At 36.8% G+C, this 18,071-nt stretch overlaps 1 protein-coding gene and 1 non-coding gene across 4 annotated transcripts in view; both read right to left on the bottom strand.

Moving 5' to 3' along the window:
• ZNF638 (zinc finger protein 638) overlaps window positions 1-18,071 on the bottom strand; it is a 130,228-nt gene that overhangs the window by 53,565 nt on the left and 58,592 nt on the right. For all 3 annotated transcript variants that reach the window (XM_027620752.1, XM_027620753.1, XM_027620754.1), the window contains exons 2-3: window positions 8,850-10,365; window positions 4,012-4,073 (exon numbers count right to left, since the gene is read on the bottom strand). In XM_027620752.1, coding sequence (XP_027476553.1) covers window positions 4,012-4,073; window positions 8,850-10,163 — 1,376 coding nt within the window. In that variant the 5' untranslated portion in view covers window positions 10,164-10,365. The remainder of the gene's footprint in view (window positions 1-4,011; window positions 4,074-8,849; window positions 10,366-18,071) is intronic.
• On the bottom strand, window positions 6,846-6,950 carry LOC113938773. The gene has a single exon (XR_003524980.1). It is a non-coding gene; the product is annotated as a U6 spliceosomal RNA (small nuclear RNA).

Here is an 18,071-nt window from a genome sequence, read left to right on the forward strand (position 1 = left end):
TCTGAGTGTAGGTGCTGACACTTAATGGCCATGTATCTGAAAGCCAGTTAGTTAATATAAGTAAGCCTTAGCTTTCTCATATGTACAATGCTAGAAATATGCTGGTTGTCAACACAAAGATGTTATTACATTTCTGGAGCTCTCCAGTTTATGGATTCACAAGAGCTTGAGGACTATTATTCAAGAATCCGTAATTATGTTCTGGATCCTCACTAGGTTGACTGCTAGAATAAATGTTTTTGTCTCTGGTGCCCAGGACAGAAAGATAATGAATGTATACTATTCTGCAAGTTGAGGTTGGACTACCTGCACATTGCCTAACTAGTTTAAAATATGCTTCAGAAGCATGACACCCTTCACACAGGCAGTATACCATAATGGTTAAGAACAAGGACCTAAGTGACAGTATCTGTGTCCCAATGTGGGAAGTATACACATCACCTATAGTTTCTGTGACAAAAATTTTCAACGTGTATTTAATGATAAGGAAACAAACAGAAAAGTACAAAATGTACTTTGGGACATTCTACAAGACAACTCCTTTCCTGGTCATTTCAAAAGAAGTCAACATTGTGAAAGCATCCAAGAAAGAAGGAAAGAAAGAAAGAAAAGCAAGAAAAGGTAAGGTAAGAAGAGAAAGAAGAAATAGGCAGAGTGGGCTGTTCTAGCTTAAGAGACCGCAGTGACTGACTCCCGGTTTGGGAGTGTGGTTGGAGAGTAGGCAGGGATTCAATGTGTTTACCACAGACAACCACTGTAGAAAAATTTCCTTATTCTTAGGAGACAGATGCTGGATTGAGGAGTGAAGTTATCATGTTTGCAATTTATTTTCAAACAGTTCAAAACAGTTTAATAAAAATATAAACTATATGTGGCAAATGATAATAATTGGTGAATAAAGATGAATGTATGAATGTTTACTATCCCTTCAACTTTTGCAGCTTAGAAACTTTTCAGAATAATCTGTTGAACAGAAAAAGGGGGAAAAGGAGTAAAGATCCATGGGCTAGACAGACTAGTTACGCCAACTATTTGCTGTGGGACAGCAGAGAAGTTGACTCTCTATGCCTCAGTTTCCTCACTGATAAAATCACAAATAATCATTACACATACATTTCACAAGGTTGTTTTGAAAATTAAATTATGTAAAGGACTCAGAATTATGCCCAGCATACAAGAATATAGCTATTATTATTTATTTTTAATACTAAAATTCTGATGCACTGTATCTTTTCACAGGTTAACCAACTACTCCTGTATCATAAACCAGGAAGATCCAACAAAGACAAAGAGAGGGAAGAGATAATCAGCCTTAAGAAAAGGAGTAAGAACCTAAATATACATCAGCAGGTGAATAACTAAATACATTAACGTATAGAAACAAAAGGAACACAATGTAGCTTAAAAAAACAAAGAATGGAATAGCATATATTTTGCCATGGAATGATCCCAAGCACCTAATCAAATCTGTTTTTGGTCATTATTCTTTTGCAGTGCAGAGAAAGCCAAGAAGGAATTATTCAAGAGCACACAACCTGAAAAAAAGGTAAATATGTGGGCAGGCACAGAAAGCACTTTAAAATCAGGGCCTAAGTGCATGGAAAAAAAAAAAGGCTATTTACACAAAAGGCTTTAATAGGCATATGTGCCATTTATTCTAGGAAATTAATGCAGTGTATGAGCTAGAATCTTCTTATTAACATTAATGCCTACCTATAGCAAATGACTCACTACCACTTAAATTCCTCATCTTCATAAAAATTAGACATTCAAATTTGTGGCTTAGGAGAGATTTTCCACTTATAGTGATAGCTAGGCCTATCTAATTCAGGTAACAAATTATCTCCATATAATAACCTATGTCTGCACAGCATCTACATAGGGAAAAAACTCTATCTCTATTCAGAGTCTGTATGATTCAGGCAGGGCTTATTATCCACAGCAGGAGCAGGCACATAACACCAACACAGGTCGAGTACCCAATTCTCACAGCTATTATAACTGATTTCAAGATGGACCAAAGAAGAGTCAAACCTTGGACTTATACAGGAGTTATGAGGAAAGAGGGTTTTTTTTGTTGTCTTTGTTTTGAACTCCTGGAATTACTAACTACACAGTTTATTTAAGTCCAGAATTACGGGGGTCATTTTGCTTTGTGGAGGAAGTGCACCTGGGATCTCACGAGGCCAAAGCAGAAGAGAACAAAGAGCCAAGAAACAATTTCTCACTACTCTGATTTTTGTTTCAGAATCCAATTCAGGGGCGCCTGGGTGGCTCAGTTGGTTGAGCGACTGCCTTCGGCTCAGGTCATGATCCCGGACTCCTGGGATCGAGTCCCGCATCGGGCTCCCTGCTCAGCGGGGAGTCTACTTCTCCCTCTGACCCTCCCCCCTCTCATGTACTCTCTCTCTCTCTCATTCTCACTCTCTCAAATAAATATTTAAAAAAAAAAAAGAATCCAATTCAGCTGTTCCTGACATTAGAATCACTTATGCTTCCCAGTTAAACTAATAAATTCCCTTGCTTTAAAAACGACTTTGGGGCACCTGGGTGGCTCAGTCGTTAAGCGTCTGCCTTCGGCTCAGGTCATGATCCCAGGGTTCTGGGATCGAGTCCCACATTGGGCTCCCTCCTCAGCAGGAAGCCTGCTCTCCCTCTCCTACTCCCCCTGCTTGTGTTCCTGCTCTCGCTATCTCTGTCTCTGTCAAATAAATAAATAAAATCTTTAAAAAAAAAAAAAACGACTTTGGGGTGCCTGGGTGGTGCAGCCACTTAAGCGTCAAGACTCGGTTTCAGCTCAGGTCATGATCTCAGGGTCATGAGATGGAGCCCTGCATCGAGCTCCATGCTCAGTGTAAAGTCTGGTCAAGATTCTTTCCCTTCCTTCTCCCTCCCTCTCTGCTCCCCCATCTGCTCCTCCCCTGCTCAAGGTACTGCCCGCCCTTGCTGGCTCTAAAATAAATAAATCAAATCTTAAAAAAATTAAAATAAAATAAAAACTAAAAACTCCTTTGAATTAAGTTTATCACTTATGAGTGAAGAGTCCTGAATAATCTCAAAAAATTTTGGTGATGTTTTCATAAAGAACAAAACCAAAACCCAAAACAGCTGTGACAAAATCATTTGCCCCCAAACACGTTACTCATCAGTCTAGTGACCAGTAACTTGACACACAACTGTATCATGTTTAATGAGTAGGGGGAATACAATTTAATTTTGTTACTCCAAGGGATATATGAGATTCCTGTTAAAGTCACACTTTTCACTTTCATAGGTGTCTGTCTTAAAAAAGCAAAAGGTTGAAAAACTGAAGAACCAATATTGAGGAACCAACACATCTAGCTTGTTTATCTCCCACTTAAGGTTTATTCTTTTTTTTTTTTTTAAAGATTTATCTATTTATTTGAGAGAAAGAGAGAGCACACATGCGTTAGCAAGCAAGCAGGGGAAGGAGCTGGTGGGGAAGGAAAAGAAGGGGGAAAGAATCCCAAGCAGACTCCGCACTGAGCTGCCACGGAGCTCAATCTAATGACCTGAGCTGAAACCAAGAGGCACTTAACTGACTGAACCACCCAGGTGCCCCTAAGGTTTATTCTTAAAACAGGTTCTAAACCAGAGGAGAGCTTTATACCTGAAATTAAATGCTGGTGTTTGGTTTGGGGTAGTTTTTAGTTATTTATCCTTTGGGAAAGTGGGGCAGATAGGAGAAAGGAAGACTATCTACTCTAAAATAGATAAACCATTGCAAGGAAGGCAAGCCAGCAAGGAAATGAACCCATGACATTAAAAGTCTACCTACTGGAAATAATTAGGAGTCAGAAGAAAAGATCATATTTAATTCTCTCCTTTTGGAAAAAGATTAAATATACTTCACAAAATATTTCAAATAGGCAACAGCTTTCTAAAAATATTTTTCTCTGAAGTACCACACTAAAAGTATTTGACAGTCATATGAGAACATTAACTATTTTGTAAATTTGCTACCTATAAAAAAGAAAAACTTGTTCTTACTGTTGACGTAACTGGCGGCAACTCTCAATATGAGTAGATGTATTTTGATGCTGAATCCAATCCTATTGTGAAAGGAGAAAAGTGCTGAAATTAGAATATTCCTCACATTGACTAATGAAATTAGGCTTTTATAACAAATTTAGTTATAAGTAACATTTGACTACTCAATAATATTTCACGAAAATAAAGCACCTCCAAAGGTCCTTAATACCAGACCTTATTGATGCCATTTTGAAACATTTTAGTATAAAAACATTTAAAAAATCATACCCGTGGATAATTTTGAAATCAAATATGTATTTAAACTTGGAAAAAATAAAAGCATTGATCAGAAATAATTCACCTTACATATAAAAGTACTCCAGAGAACACCAAAAACTCTATAAATAAAATGGTATCTGCAATAGCATCTTCAAAATATAGTGTCAATGACTTTTTATCTCTAAATTCAAGCTAACAACATCAACAACAAAAAATCCTACCTCTTAGGCCAGTACCATTCCAAACAAGGTACCCACTATATTGACAAAGATAAGATTAGTAAAAATATGAAAAACTGTTGATTTAATCTAATTTATTTTCAGGATTTAAGGGAAAGTAACACCATTTCAAAGACACAATATCCCTTACATAGAGCTTTACAATGAACAAAATGCTTTTTCAATACATTACTTCATTTACAAATCTGCCCTAAAATTACAATCTGTACCCATAAATAGCTCCTGGAAGATACATCTGATTAAAATTTTTAAAAAAGACAACGTACAGTTTTCAAAAATACAGTCACCCCAGTGAAACAGTTAAAAGCAATGTGTATTATTACTCAATGTTTTATTGTTTCTCCAGCATTTGGATAGGTAAAAAACTTACTCAACAGTTCTGTATTTTAAAATGTTCCTGACGAAAATGTTATTCATTTCCATTTCAAAAATATTTTTAGTATGTCACTGCTACAAACTAGAAGTTTCCACAGTTAAAAACCACGGCTGACACTGATTTTGGAATCTGCCTCGTCAAGAACTATCTGAAGACAAGTGCATGCTACTGGCAATACTCAGCAACAGGTTATGAAAAACCCTAAACTATTTCATTAAGCCACGGAACTGATTGTGGATTGCAAAAAAAATGTCTGCATATCCCGCTCAATGCTACAAACAGAAAGCTAGAAGAGATTGGCAGTTAAGAGTCTCTAGTACTGCTGAACCCATGTCTTTGACATTAACTGGACATTGTTTACATCAAACAGACACACTGGCAAATAGTGGGTTGGGCATCATTTATTTAGACCATAAAGCATTTTACTCAAATAAGTTGCCATCATTTAAAAATCCAGTGATTTTACCCCCAAATCCAGACTTCCAGCTTTTCTTGAGAAAACAATATTGCACATGTTCTGTATAGCAACTATCAACTGATGTTGATAGCTGCCCTATTTAAGGCACTCTCCAGTCCTACATATACATTCATATACATACATATGTATGTGTATATACACACACACACGTGTACATATATATACATGTACACACACACACACACACACTGTACTATTTAACAGGCCCACTTCACTCACTGATATCACTTGCTATAAGCTCAGTAAATATACCCATGCCACCCCAATTTCTAGACTCTCTAGTAACAGTATCCAGATTAGATAACAAGGGTCCAAAAGCAGTACTGCCTCTCCAGAGAAAAAGTGATAATTACCCCTACTAAGCAGGAAATGCTCTAAGACTGTAGAGTTGAGTAGGCCCAGAATGAAACTGTGAAAATACCTACCCACATAAGAGTTCACTCTATCCTCCAACTACCTCAAAAATCTTTTATGTCAATTAATATTTTCTCAAACTGAATTATTTCAGCCAGAAAGACAGCTTCTAAACTGAGGACAACCAAAAAGACATAACTTCTAAACCAAGCACAGCTCCTCTGACATCTGAATACCAATGTAGAAAAGAAATACATCTCACATTCTACTATTGCCTTTTTCAGGCTATAGTTTTAAAAGATTCAGCGGTGGGAAACGTATTTGTCAACTGTCATTTAGCAAAAAAAAAAAAATTGTAATTGGTAATTTACATTTATTGGCTACATTGTTTACAAGGTCATATATATGCACATTTACAAGGCAGTAAGATATATCACACAGAAACAAGCGAGGTAGTTTGTACCATCTAAGTCCATGTTCACAAATCCCTATCGTGTGGTCATCCAGTAGTGAAGAATTCATTAGTTATATCCATTATGCTGTTGTTAAAAAAGGTATTTTCTGTTTTAAATGGCAATCTCTGCGAACTCTAATGAATCACTGATGATTTCTTTTCTTAAGTTTTCCTTTATCATATTAACCCAGACTTTCACCATCTTACACTTGAAGGAACTAGGGAAGCCTCATACTCAGTGCCCTACTGTATCTCTTCTCATGCCTATTCATCCTGCATACATCTGCCAGATTTATCTCCCTAAAATACACTTTGAACATGTCACTTCACATATCAAAAACCTTAATTAGCTTCCTAATGCGTCTCACCGCAATCTAAACTCCTTAAGCTAAGCTTTTGAAGACCCTTGGTACCTACTGTTACTGCTGACATCTGAAATGTCATCCCTCCTCCCCTAGGTATATCTGAAGCCTACTCATTATTCAAGACCCGTATTTAACCGACTCCATGAAGTCTTCCCTCCCAAATCCTTCCAGGCCAGACTCAATACAGTAAGTCACTGTCACTCAATCTTATCCAACTAGTCTTTTGATGTCAGAAGTACATTTATACTTTTTTTTTGCTTTCTCTTTTTATCTGTATGAGATGATGATGGTAACTACACTTATTATAAAAAATATGGGACATATCACAAATTCACGTCATCCTTGCACACGGGCCATGCTAATCTTCTCTGTATTGATTCAATTTCAGTGTAAGTGCTGCCAAAGTGAGCATTATTTATACTTTTTTATTATATGCTGATAAACACACAATAGGTGTTGATAAATTGATAAAGCTGGCCTGAACGGATATAAGCCTGAAGTCAAGATAGAAATATTAAAACTCTCCCCTACAGCATACCAAAACAAGTTAAATGCAATCACTGAACCATTTGATGCCCTCTGATTTTTTAAATTCCTTAGGTGTGTAATTTTTCTTTTCAATGAGACTGTTTAAACTGCTTAAGACCAACATCTTCATTTATATAGCTCTCATTTCTGCCCAGCATCTAATATAGCCATGTATGAAAACTGGTAATCAGTAAATACCTACTGAATAAACATATACCTTTCCATTCTACAAAGTAAAAACTTTAAGTTCTTTACTTTAAGATACCTTTCTTGGATTCATCATGACTAATTAAAAGTTCAAATGGAATACAGAGAGTCTATTACTCAATTCAGAACTTAGGCCAGCAATATTTAAAGACTAAGTGCTACAAATTATTCTGAGATTTTTCCAGACTTGGCTATTCTCCCTTGATAGGGAAGGCAACTATTACTTTATTAGAACTCAGCAAATTTGGCTAAAATGAGGAAGAATGCTGCTTTCCTATGATAGAGTTAAGAAAAGCATCAGCTGAAATCTGGTGAGTGGGTAATACAAAGACAATAAAAGGGCAGCACTGGAAGGAGGAAAAAAAAGAGAATTAAAACACCTACAGGTTTTAAGCCTATTTATAGTATACATACAACCAATGATATGGCCTTGATTCGAAGCTTATTCCATGGGAAGTATACTCCTTCCTGACCATTTATAATGTAGATCTACAAATCACACTAGTGAACAAAAGAAACAGTAGTTTCCAAATATATATAAGTAAATAAAACATACTGGAAAAATTCCTACACAAATCCACCAACAATTACAGTTGACCCTTGAACAACATAGGTTTGAAGTGCACGGGTCCACTTACACACAGATTTTTACAGTACACATAAATGTATTTTCTCATGATAATTAACATTTTCTTTTCTTTAGCTTACTTTATTGTAAGAATACAGTATACAATACTACTAACATACAAAATGTATTAACCAACTACTTATGTCGTCGGTAAGGCTTCCGGTCAACAGGCTATTAGTAGTTTTTAAGGAGCCAATTTGGACTTTCAACTGTGCAGGAGTTGGCACCCCCAAGCCCCAAGCTGTTCAAGAGTCAACTGTACTATCGAAGAGTATATTTATTCTACATTACTCTTCAGCACCTCCATAAAATACTTTCTTCTAATTATACTGACCATAAGGTATTTCTCTCTAAATTTCTACCATTTTACACTATTCTCTGAGCCGACAACTGACCCCAAAATAATGACTCTTGACTCAATTTTGCTATGGATTAAGTTATTTTAGGAAGCTCCTTCTCATGAAACACTAAAAATCCTAGTCTAGCTAGTCAGAAAACACTTAAATCAACATTAACTGTCTTTTAGCCTAAGACAGGTAGATACATGCAAGGCTACGATATACTATCTCTTAAAAGTGTGCAGTACAAATATTTTATTCCAACTTTTTATATTTTTATAACAGATTCTATTTAAAGTTGACTCATGTGATACTGTTTTATAAGTCCACAGTTTGTTATATAAATTTTATGTTGCACTGAATTTTCTGAGAGAACTAATCAAAAGTTCAAAGTACATGGACAAACTATGTTATGTGGCCAGTCACAGGAATACAGAAAGCCTAACACTCAAGTCAGTAGCCAGGGCTACTCAGATTATAACTAAGCGGTGATGTTGCAATCACAAATAATTTCTGCCATTTCCTCAACGCCTAGTTAACACCAGCACAATATGAAAATTTAGAGGAAATTTGGGCGCTGAATTATACAGTGATCTTTAAAAACACTCACCTTCAAATGACTACATTCTACGTTACACAGAGAACACAAATGTGGAAATATTCTTGGAGATGCTGCATAATAATCATTCATCATAGAGGGAGTTGGAAGTCTCTTCATCTTCTGGGCATCAGCATGTGAAAACTTTGGTAACCATGATGCTTTCACAATCCCAAAGGGCGACTGAATGGGAATGTCAGCTTCTGACTGGTAATTCTTTTTATTTCCTCCTGATCCATGTACATTAGATGAATTAATCACAGGTTCATGTGGGATCCGCTCTTGCTGGCTTACAGCTGAAATTAATTCTGATGAAAAAGGTTGCTGGTTCATAGATGGAGGAATAAGAGACTGATTCATTGTCTGGTTAACTGTTTGGCTAATGGACTGACTGACGGGTTTTACAGGTTCAAGGACTGACTGTCCTCCTGAAATGTGTAAGCCTGACATCTTAGTTCCACTCTCAACTGGAAAAAAGGACTGATTATTAGAGGACTCACTGGGGAAGTCCATCTGTCGAAACACATCTTCAACAGGAAACATAGAATTACATATCACATTTGGAGTGGGAACAGATGCAGAAATGCTCTGCTGTGACCGAAATTCATTCTTGACCTCATCTGTTGGAATTTCAGGATCATAAATACGTACTTCAAGTGGATCTTCTGTGTAGCCATATTTGCTTGCATGCCCATAATCAATCACATTACTCGAAACTGCCTCATTACCAAGCGTTTCTTTATTTCTGCTCTGAGAAGGTAAATTGGGTAATCGGCGCCCCATTTTTCTCATTCTTATATCCCTCAAAATTAATGGCATATTTTCAGGAGTTAGCTGTTCATCAGGATAGCGACTGAGTTCTTCTAAGTCTTCATTAGATAATCCAAAACTTGCTAAGATACTTGAGGCACTCTCTTTTGTATAGCGGCTCTGAACTTGAGGACTCTGCTCTGTTACCTGTGTTATAGAACTCTGTTTCACTCCCACTGATGCAGATATATGAGGCTCATCATCCCACCGGCTACCATGAGGCTTCCCCTTCTTTTGTTGTGCTTCATGAAAATCCAGTTTTTCTTTGGTCAATCTTGGATCAGTTCGGTGTTGAGTTACCTGAACATTCATTCTCTGTGGTCCCATGTTCTGATAAGATTCATGGCCAGCAAATCTGTGTGGAATTCCACGGGCTCTCCCTGCTGGGTAAAATCTTGGAAGACCCATGGATCCAGGCCTCATAAATGGTCCTGGAGGCCTCATCCCAGAAGGGTTAGGTGCTCGTGGCCTCTGAAGTGGAAAGTTTCCTCGAGGATTAAACCTGGGTCTCGACATGGCTATTTTCAAGAAAGCCTGATTTAATAAAGTATAAGGTGGTGTTGAACTATGTGAGGCAACGGCATTCAGCTGCTGAAGCGCCAACTGAGTCTTAATCTGAGCAAAGTGCAAAGGAGATGGGCCCAACAGAAGTGGGTTTGCAATGCCCAGGTTCAAGGAATTCACAAGTGGTGCGAAATTTTCCAAGAATAACACAAAGCTGAAAGTTAAAACACAAATATTAGATCATTTTAACTCAAACTACTTCATGAAGTGGGTTCTACAGCCAGTGTAAAACATTTTGAAATAAAGCCACGAAACCATCCTCCATTTCATATACTTTTAGAGTGTTTACGAGAATTGTTAACTTTCCCAAAAATGTTCTCTTCTTTTCTTTCCCGAATCCAGAACACAAACCCCAAACCTCAAGCCAGAGTTCATGTACAAATTGTTGCACTGGGTGCTGTCCTAGGTGCTGAGCGGTAATTACAAATCCTTTTAAATAATCTTGAAAAACACTGGGGATTTATTTCAGGCTTTGTTACTGGAAAAAAAGATGAAGGCATTAAAATACTTAGAAACACACATACACTTAATATGTATGTTATGTACAAATCATTAGAACAGAAACTATAAGCCTAAAATTTTACAAGACTCATTTCTCCAAGACACAGTCTTCCTTGGAATCACATCTCACAAATTCCATATAGTCATTAGACTATGCTTAAGTTTCTGTTGTTAAATAAATGTTTCTTTTAAGATGAAAACTGATCATCAATAACTTGACTAGTGTGCAGCAGCATGGAACTGATTACACCATACAACACAGTATGTAGCACAACCACCAGTCACCTTTCTCTTGGATTCCCTCCACAGTGTATAGGCAAATATATATCAATAATAACAATGACCAAGTTTATACCGTTCATGTACCAGTGACTGTTCCAAGCACTTTACATGGATTGATTCATTTAATTCTCACAACAACCCCTTGAAATACGTAAGTTTTACAGACAAGGACATGAAGGCACAGAAGTAACTTGCACAGATAATAAATGACTGGGCCAAGATTTGCACTCAAGGTAATTTAGCCCCATAACGCATACTCTTAACCACTAATAGATGTGAGCAAGAATATTCTGCAGCTCCCACGGTATTAAACTGGTTGCTGTCCAGCCACCAGAGCACAGCACAATTCATTCCAATCGAAGTCTCAGAAAAATAGTAGTTTAGCTATCATTCAGGACCAAGGTCAGCAACCACCAAACTTAACTTCCCTCTCCCAGTTTAAAAAAAACAAAAAACAAAACAGACTATGCCTGTTTTCCATCAAGTCCCTACTTTTATACCTGATAGAAATGCAAGGTGGGAAACATAAGGTCTTGAGACATCTACACCTACTATGAAAATCCACACTACAGATCGTATTTGATGATCATCACTTTCTGGTTCAAGCTACAACTTCATAACTCCACTACATCCTTTTTAAATTTATATATAATGTTAGTGAAATGTTAATTTGGCCGAGAAATGGGCTTTATCTGGTTAACACACTCCCTTCCAATCAAAACAACAAAATAACTTTGCCCTGGACTTGACTTACTTGATTTTACTCAACAGTCAGCCTCCATTAAACCTTTCTTGACCACCCAACGCCCAGTGAGTCTTTCAACAAACTTTATTTGTTGCTTGTACCATTTGGGATTCATACCTTTTATTATGCTTTTGTGTTCGTATGTGTGGTCTTTTTTTAAACTATCTACTGTCAATTAAAAGAATGTGTTTATTGCTGTCTTATCTTCCAAGCATAAACTCTACTCCTACTTAAATACCCTCAAATATTTGTTAAGCTATTTGATCACACCCAAAGTCATCAACATAATTAATATTCAAATCAGAATGAAACACAACACTACAACAAAAATTACACAAGCTTCGAATTCAACAGATACAAGCAGCAGACACAGGCTTAGTAAACAATGAAATGATATCCAAATTCTCTGTCAATAACGTTCATTTATAACAAACTCCAGGTCTTTTTAGACAACAGTCATATGAAACTGTGTCTATTTCCTACAAAATAAAAATATTTCCAAGAACAACTTTGTCTTACAATAAGCAGTTTGTCATCTAGTTACTCAAACTCTTTCAGCACCATTTTCCTTAACTGGTGAAGACTCCTCCCACAACATCAGGAACATGAACTCTCCCAAATACTGTTTCTCTCCCCATAAGGAAATCAAAAAGAACAGATTTCAACCAGTCATCTAATTACCGCATGGAATTGTGAACAAGTACCATTTAGAAGTATCTACGTCTTAAGTTCTTTAAAGGCAAAAACTTATCTACATATTTCCTAATGTGTCTAGCACAGCCTTACACTGATATATGTATACATTTATAGAATGTAAGAGAGCAGCCCTTCACAAACTGTATTCTGCAGAAATTAGTATCCTATAAGACTGTAGGTTTTCCACAAACAGGTTCCCTGGTCAAGAAAGTCTGAAATGCATGCACTAGCTACCCTTCTTAGAGAGACATGATACCTACTGTATATTAAAGGCTCTATGATGCCGCTGTTTATCAAAAAGCTTTTTTCACTTTGTGCTTCCTAAACTTGAGTTTTCTTCATGCTTATACTGTCAGAGGTGCTGTTGGAAATATTTAGTAATTGGTAAAGCACAAGCAATGAACAATTAGAAGAGTAACTCATGACTTACAGTGTGCAACCAGGGTCCTGAGCCCATCCTTCCTCTATCCCCCTTAAGCTTTTAGTTGCTGTAGGACAATGTGGTGGGTGGGGAAGATGGAGACAGTCCTTGGAGGTACTAAAAGAGTGGGAGAACTGGAGGTCCACCCTTGGGGAGAAAGCTACTTACTAATCAGGGCAGAATTATTTCCATGTTTCAACAACTGCCATATCCATATCAGTGTTGTAGTCATGAATATCAGTCCTTAAAGATTCAATTTTCATAGAACAGTGTGGAATATAAATGAAGAGAAGTAAAAGGCCTTTCCCTAACTTAAATTTCAACTCTCAGTAAGCAGAGATTTGGCTTGTTTGCATTTTTTTAGGAGCCTTAAAATACACACATGCGCGCACACACTAGATGTCCCGTGTGGTTAGTCCTACTGTGAAATCTAATATAATGAGGACACAGTAGTAAGTTAACAGCAGTCCTGGCTCTCCCAAAGAGACTGTTCTCCCTTCTCTCTTGGTAAGACAAATTCGGGGCTTGTTTAGTCATATTTATGAAGCATTCTGATTCCAGGACCTGCTGCTGGCTAGAGGTAAGAAAGTTTCTCTCCAGATATGCATATCCTGGAAAATCCATCATTACAAGCAACTGTCACTCTTTCAATAGGTCTCTTCAACTAACCTCCCTTCTAAGAACAAGTTTAATCCCTCTGAACTTTAAGCCAACACTTCTTTTATCCCAAGACTCCTTCTGAATTTAAGACCTATTCTAAGTATAGTGTATTTTCACTTTAGATTGCATTTAGTTTTCAGACACTGATCCACTAATGTAAAATCATCACTTTCTTACGCTACCATTATCACTTTTTATCCTGGTAGAAAAGTTTCTGACAAAGGAGTTCATCAAAACATCACTAAAAAAGGAATTATCATAAATTACTTTACTATACATGTGCTCAGCTGTCTCCAGTTCTATTCCCACTACAATGATGTGAATGTTAAATGAGAAGCATGAAATACAATGCTGAGCATTGGTAAGGACTGACACAGACTATTTTAAAAAATATAATAAAAAGTCTGCCTACAATTCATATGCCAAGTAAGAGATCTTCAATGGTTAAAAAAATGTTAAGTAACCTTTGTGTTTTTTTGCAAATGAAATTTAAGGAGCATACCCATATTTCAGTTGCATTAACTGTCTTTTTATTTTGAAAGGGTAAGCACATTTCCTAAATGATTCAGAAATCATTTAGGAAAGTTATGGTTTAATCTCTCTTAAAACTATCATTCACATTCACTGCAAACAAAAGATGCTGGTATTTATAGTTCAAGCTTTCTATTTATAAGGTATTACAAACTTCCCTTTTGCAATTAGATAATTTTCAAGCCTCATTTCTTCAACTCCAATTCAAAGACAGGCAAGCCCCACCAATCAGCATCCTTTTCTTTGCTGCTTAACTTTTCTCCCCTTTTTTAAACTTCAGCCCTACCAATAATGCTTCAGGGTACAACTACCCAATGCAAATGCTAACCACTAAATGAAGCACAGGAATTTATCACCACCTCAACAGATTCAGAATAAAATTCCAAAATCAACTATCAGATCTTTCAAGATACCTTAAAAAAAAAAAAAAAATGCTAGGTACACCTAAAAACTTAAACTGTCTTCTTATGCCATATGTCATATGTCAGAATAACTTCAAACCCAACTCTTTATTCATCCACTTAACAAACGCCTTAATAGTGCTGGTCTACATGGGGAAGTATATTAAGCCAGAACAGATCCCTTCCTTTGTAAAACTAACACTCCACTTTTTAAGATGGAGTTGGTGTCTCATAAGAATCAGAGAAACCAAAATGATAAAATATAGTTAAAAATCTGGATGTTTCCCTTTTCACACCTCTCCAATTAAGAGGGTTTGCAGAGACTGGAGATTGGATGAATAAGCTATGGTATACCGTATTTTACAGCTGTAAAAAGGAATATTAAATATCCTTAGTAGGATATACCCTAAGGATAATAACTAGTACATAAAACCCTTGAAGTTGGGGGCACCTGGGTGGCTCAGTTGGTTAAGCGACTGCCTTCGGCTCAGGTCATGATCCTGGAGTCCCAGGATCGAGTCCCACATCAGGCTTCCTGCTCAGCACGGAGTCGGCTTCTCCCTCTGACCCTCTTCCCTCTCATGCTTTCTCTCTCTCAAATAAATAAATAAAATCTTTAAAAAAAAAAAAAAAAACCCTTCAAGTTGTTTTCATTTTTTTTAATTGGCATATGGGCAAAACATAAAATGTTGTTTAAGATAAGATAGCCATATAATAGTATTACATATATAAATATGTAGTACTACCATCACATGTCTAAAGTCAAGCTAGTTTCTAAACCAGAAATAGCAAATATAAGAGATTCCTTATTCTCCAAATCTGCTACTACAAGAAACCCAAGAGGTTTCACCAACAATGGCATTCAGTGATATGACAGTAATTTGTAAATTTTGGTAATATCATAGAATTTATACAAAGTAACAAGTGATAGCCAAAACTCAGAACAAATGCCTGACAGCAAATATAATCTTCATTAACCTTAACTATTAAAGAATATGCCATTTTCTGATAACTGAGTTCTAGCCATAGCCATAAAGAGAATGGTTCCCCTAGAGTAATTTATGAAATCACTAAACTAACTTCGAAAAACCTAAGATCTCAGTTTTTCACTATTAACACTGCTCTGAAAACAACCGCAACTAAATATTAATACTTTACAATAAATTTTATTCCTGATTATGTAAATAACATGCTTTTTATAGAAAATAAAAAATAGTAAATTAAATTCTTACCATTAAAACCATGATCCTAGAATGAACTAGTATTTTGATATAATTTCTTTCAGGTTTGTGTATGTGAATACACACATGGATGAGAAGGGGAGGAAAATACGTCAAACTTTACTGTATGAAATTAGAAATATACTATTTTCAGCTAACATTTTATTTTCCTATATTTAATATTTTCCGAAACCAGGATATTTATTGGTCACGAAACATTCTGAACTCCTGAAAAAATTCTATTATTGTGACAAGTGGCAGTTAGCGCTTTTCTATGCCCTTTTAAGAACTGAAACATGCGGGGCACCTGGGTGGCTCAGTTGGTTAAGCGACTGCCTTCAGCTCACTTGATCCTGCCACATGATCCTGGAGTCCCAGGATCGAGTCCCGCATCAGGCTCCCTGCTCAGCAGGGAGTCTGCTTCTCCCTCTAACCCTCCCCCCTCTCATGTGCTCTCTCTCTCTCACTCTCTCAAAATAAATAAATCTTTAAAAAAAAACTGAAACATGCTACTCTGAAACGACAAATATTCAATAAAATGTCAAACAAAAATTCTTTTAGAAACACTTTATAGGGGCCCCTGGGTGGCTCAGTCGTTAAGCATCTGCCTTGGGCTCAGGTCATGATCTCAGGGTCCTGGGATCGAGCCTTGCACTGGGCTCCCTGATCGGCGGGAAGCCTGCTCCCTCTCCCACTCCCCCTGCTTGTGTTCCCTCTCTCGCTTTGTCTCTCTGTCAAATAAATAAATAAATCTTAAAAAAAAAGAAAGAAAGAAAAGAAACACTTAATAGAAACTGACCTCTTGAGGCCGGCATGCAGAAATGGCTTGATGGATTAAAAAAATATTGACATTAGATCCCATGAGGTCTTTCTGAGATGTCCACTACCATGGAATATCAAAAACTGCCCGTTATTCTAATGTAATCTTTCAGAAGAAAGGTAATCCTTTGTTTTCTTTATAGATTCTGCTAAAGAAAAAGGAAATCTAAAAGCATCATCAAAAATTAGCCTGATCATAATAGCTCCATTAGATTCATAGTGAAAAAATTTGTATCAAACCCCAAAGGTGAACTTTATAGTATTTCACAGTTTACAAAGCACTTTAATATTCACTATCTCACCAGAACTTCACAACAACACTCTGAGCAAGGGAATCCCAGCTCCTACAGATTAAGTGAAGCCTCAGAACTAAGCTGCGGGGCACCTGGGTGGCTCAGTTGTTGGGCGTCTGCCTTCGGCTCAGGTCATGATCCCAGGATTCTGGGATCCAGCCCCGCGTCGGGCTCCCTGCTCTGCGGAAGCCTGCTTCTCCCTCTCTCACTCCCCCTACTTGTGTTCCCTCCCTCGCTGTGTCTCTGTAAAAATAAATAAATAAAATCTTAAAAAAAAAAAATTAAGTTGCAAGATCATAACTAGAACCTTTAATTCCTCTCTGTATTTTTCCATGCAATATTCTAGATATATAAAATGTAAATCTTATAGCTTTGCTTTTTCTCATTATAAAAAGTAATAAATGTTCATTATCACCCCCCCAAAAAAGAAAAATCACCCTTATGACACACAGAAGAGTTGTTTCCATAATCTTAACATAAAAGGAAAACAACCATTGATTTTTCTAGATATATACCCACTTACCTCATTTGGTATTATCTTGTTAGAGTGAGTGACAACATATAAATCCACTTTCGCACCTAAGAATACAGGTATTACACTGGTCAATTAATATAAGAGGGAGTACATATCTTTCTAGGCTTTCCTCAGTTTAAATGTCACTGAATCTGCTATTTCTTCTAGTATACCAATGGATCCACTTAGCCAACTTTTTTCTACCATTAGTTGTGTCCCTTCATGTCTCACGAAAGATAAGTCATAACTCTGAAGGTGCCACAAGTGTGGCGGGACAGTATCACTAGAAGTTAAAATGCCAAAATGTGGTACACCTCAAGGAAATTGTCAAAAAAACAAAGAAAAAAGCACACAATTAGAAACATTATTTGGTATCATGGAGGGCATCACAAACTTCACTGTCACTTGAGCAGATTGATAAACATGATTCCATATATGAAAAAAAATGGAAGCTCAACTTGCTAACGCACAATACCAGGAACAGAGCACCATGAGAACTATGCATTAACCATCTCATATAGCAATGATTTAATAGTTAACTATTTCCAGGAAAACAACTTTTTGATAAACAGGATGAATATATGTACTTTTTTTAAAAGCACTGCATACATAAATCGGTCTTGAGAGACCACACTGTATTCACAGTAAATGATGCCTCCCTGAGAAGTGCTTTGGTGGGCCTGCTTACCTCGCTACCCTCAATAAATGTAATGCATTAATCAAAGAGAAACTGCCTGATCCAAGCTGGAATAAAGAAATCTTTCCTGGGATTTTAAA

This window comes from Zalophus californianus, chromosome 8 (genome assembly GCF_009762305.2).
Source record: "Zalophus californianus isolate mZalCal1 chromosome 8, mZalCal1.pri.v2, whole genome shotgun sequence".
NCBI classification, from domain to species: Eukaryota; Metazoa; Chordata; class Mammalia; order Carnivora; family Otariidae; genus Zalophus; species Zalophus californianus.